At 40.7% G+C, this 3,549-nt stretch overlaps 1 protein-coding gene across 1 annotated transcript in view; it reads right to left on the bottom strand.

Moving 5' to 3' along the window:
- Positions 1-3,549, bottom strand: part of LOC101846653 (titin homolog) — a gene marked incomplete in the record, with an annotated part of 84,698 nt that overhangs the window by 42,768 nt on the left and 38,381 nt on the right. Inside the window, 2 exon segments of the mRNA XM_013082631.2 lie at positions 625-729; positions 3,072-3,185. Of these exon segments, the coding sequence (XP_012938085.1) occupies positions 625-729; positions 3,072-3,185 (219 nt within the window).

The raw sequence follows: 3,549 nt of genomic DNA, 5'->3' as shown, positions 1-3,549 counted from the left end.
CACCCCCTCGATCCCCACCTCTCTCTCTGTGTCTCTCTACCCCCCTCTCCTCTCCATCTCTCCCCCCCCCTCTCTCTCTCAGACACACACTCGCACACACACAAACACACACAAACACACACGTACACACCCTCGTACACACACAAGCAAACGCACGCGCACATACGCAAGCTCATTTTCCATACAATATTCTTCACCCGCAACACATGGATAACTTAACCCTGAGTACCTTTCTGTGACTCACTGACTTTTTGCCTTACATGTATTCTATCATTTTCACGACTTCTAATTTTCATGACGTTAACAACAAAATGGAAATTATCTCTGCGTAGGCTCATTAGTATAATACAGTATAAATATACAAAACGAAACACTGAACGTGTTTCATTCTAAGACGTAAATATGCTGTTTTTTTTAATTCTTACATTGATTGTGCGCGCGATATGCACCTCATACCAGTTCACACTGCATCTTCAAACGAAAAGAAGGCTAAATCTATCTACACTTAAATAAATACACGTATCTACTCGAGGAGAAAAAAATAAAAAGAAAGGTACAAAAGAAACAGAAAAACTGGCGGGGGTTGACATGCTACGTGTCAGAGTCGGAAGCGGGTTTCTTTACATCGTCTTTCTTTCCTCCCTTGGTCTTGTCTTTCCTGGGGGAGCGGTCTTCCTCTTCATCGTCTGAGTCCTTCGGCCGGAAGCCGTAATACATCCAGAGGTCAGGCTGTTCAAAACAAGAACGGGCAAGTTTGTTACAGCTGGTGTCTCCAGTTCTTTCCTCGTTTTGGACCAACGTTCTATTTGGTTTGTTTTGCTTGTTAGTCTATCTAATTGAAAATATTTCATGCTTCTTTGGAACACTTTATAGATCATTTGGCTAGCGGGCTGTTTCGATTAGGCCTTTCAATGGCCTACTAGGGCAAATAGGATAGCCTACAACATCCCAGCTGGCAGATGACAATACTCCATTTAAAACTTCCTCACTCGGGAATGGAATTCACAATATGTTCTGAATAGAACAGAAAAAGCCCTAACCATTACACCATTAATTCAGGTCAAGTTTTCTCCAATAGAAAAGTTTCCTTAGATTTGACAAAAGCGCTGTTTGCTTTGTTTGCTTTCGAGCTTATATTAACATTGAGACAAACAGTCTTATCGGAGATGGACGTTATACCAGAGCTCCCGTAACTTCAATAACCTTACGTTGTAGTAAAACAGCGTTTATCTCAATTCGTACATCACACACTAACAGATGTGGACAAAAATCTGTCTGCCAATGAGAGAGAAGAGACGTTTCAGCTTCACAAGTTCATTAGTGTAACCCTCTCCCCTTCCCTGGAAACCACAAAATCAAAAACCTTTTCATCTGCGAAGGGATAAAATACCGATAAAACCATGTAGCACTCGAATAATGTTTTATCATCATGGAAGGAGAAATATCATGTTTGTTGCTGACAACTTGTGTAATTGAAAGAGTGGAAACAGAAAAAAAAGAACAGAAAGGAGAAACGAAACAATAAAAAGTAAATTATACATGTACATGTATCGCAATTGTTCATCTGCGATCAGATGTTTGACAGCACTTTACTCCCTTTGGGGGACATGCCCAGAAAAAAGGAGATAACAACTGGCTGCTTTGACGAATAGAAAATGGTGGCCACTGGAGGTGAACATTCAAGTAGACGCAATTGCAGTACGGGAGCAATAATCGTGATTTTTCAATTATGACTAGACAAAAAGTGACACCAGCCAGTAAAAGAGTGGTTTTGTTAAATTGATCAAATTTCTGATTGATAAGAAGTGAGTTAAGACTTCAACCAAATGTGAACATAGGGTGCATTCCATTCAGTGATATTTTTTCGATATATAAAACATGCCATATCTCAAATTCGAATTTCTACTATCAATTATGACGGCATGTTGACTTTCCCCGTTGTCACAGTCTCTTCTAAATGTTTGCAAAGCTTCAAATGTCTCATAAGAGTGGGTGTCGCCAATCATTTCAAGGAAATCCTGAGTAGTCAGACATTTTTAGGTCGTATTTACTGCACATTACAGAAACAAATCAATGTCCGCTTAGCTCAGAGGACTATCGCTGTCTTTGTTCTCACAGAACTTTGCGATCAATAATCATTACGAAAACGTTTGTGCAATCATACAATATTCTGGTAAGAGTTAACAGAGAAGAAAAAGTGAAACAGACATTTGAAAGCACCAAAAGTGATTCACATGCAATTACCTTCATCGGTAAGAATTGCTGAAATCAATAAAACATCAATTATAGTTCGTCGTAAAGAAGTCATTTCTAAGACGGATAAGCATAAAATGTGATTTTGTTTCAAAGAACAAGTCAAATATAGAAAAGAAGTTAACTGCCCCCTTAGTGACATTCTCATCCTAATACATTGCATTACTGCTTTCCGGTTTTATTTTAGCGCGCGAATTGAATTAGCTATTTTCGTGATAAAAAAAAAAAAATCGCGAATTCAAGTCATTCTCGAATCATTACTAGCGGTAACTGCATTGAGCTACTCAAATTGTGAATTCATAATTATTACGAAATACGAAATGGGCTAAACAAAGAGAGCGAGAATAAACCCGGTGTACAGAATGTATTTGAGTTTTCGTAATTTTTCTCCGGAGATATAACAGAAAAGAAGCATCAGAAATGTGGTTTATAGGGAGACTGCAGAGAATTTCTTGTAAGGAAAAAGAAATCAAATTAAATGAGGTTGTACTTGAAAAAGTCCATGTAGGCTGCTCGTTGATAAAAACAATCATGAAAAGGCAAATGCAGTTTATGGGACGCTGGAATAGGCATACAGGCTTCATTTCACTGGCAAAACTGAAGGCAAACGAGGCAGGGGTAGACCCAGAGCAACTTAACTGGAGAGCCCAAAAAGATGGGCGACGGTGGAAAAGATCAAGATAATAATATAATCTTTTTAGAGCACCCGAGCTACGGAATAAATGGGGAACCTTGGTCTGTTACAGATCTGCCACTTAATGATGATGACAGTATGTATCTTATGTAAGTAACTATGTGTGTCATGGTTCCTGACTTACATCCGGGCTTTTATACTCCCACTTCCGCTCCTGGTGCTCCCATGGGCGTGGACTAGACTGCCTCGGGCTCTGGCGGCCTGCGCCCTTTGATCTTTGGGTGTCTTGTCCATCGCCCTGTCGGACACAAGCAATGAATGAAAACAGAACCTGGCACTACGTTTTGTATGCACCCCCCCCCCTCCCCCCCCCCCCCCCCCTCCACCTTTTTTCTATCCGCCCGGATAGACAAACGTTCAATGAAGTCAAATATACAGCAATAGTAAGTGAAGAACGAAATATTTCTTTTTTTGTCTCTGTCTGTCTGTCTTTCTCGTTCTCTGTCTTTCTCTTTGTCTCTCTGTCTCTTTCTCTGTCTCTGTCTCTGTCTCTCTGTCTCTCTCTCACTCTCTCTCCCCCCTCTCTCTCCCCCCTCTCTCTTTCGTACTCCTTTCTCTCCCCTCTCTCCTCTCTCTATCCTTTCTCCCCCATCCGCCCCCAA

The sequence above is a fragment of the Aplysia californica genome, unplaced genomic scaffold, assembly GCF_000002075.1.
Source record: "Aplysia californica isolate F4 #8 unplaced genomic scaffold, AplCal3.0 scaffold00186, whole genome shotgun sequence".
Taxonomy (NCBI): Eukaryota; Metazoa; Mollusca; class Gastropoda; order Aplysiida; family Aplysiidae; genus Aplysia; species Aplysia californica.
Note: the sequence above shows the minus strand (reverse complement) of the source record. Positions and strands in the feature narration are given on the sequence as shown.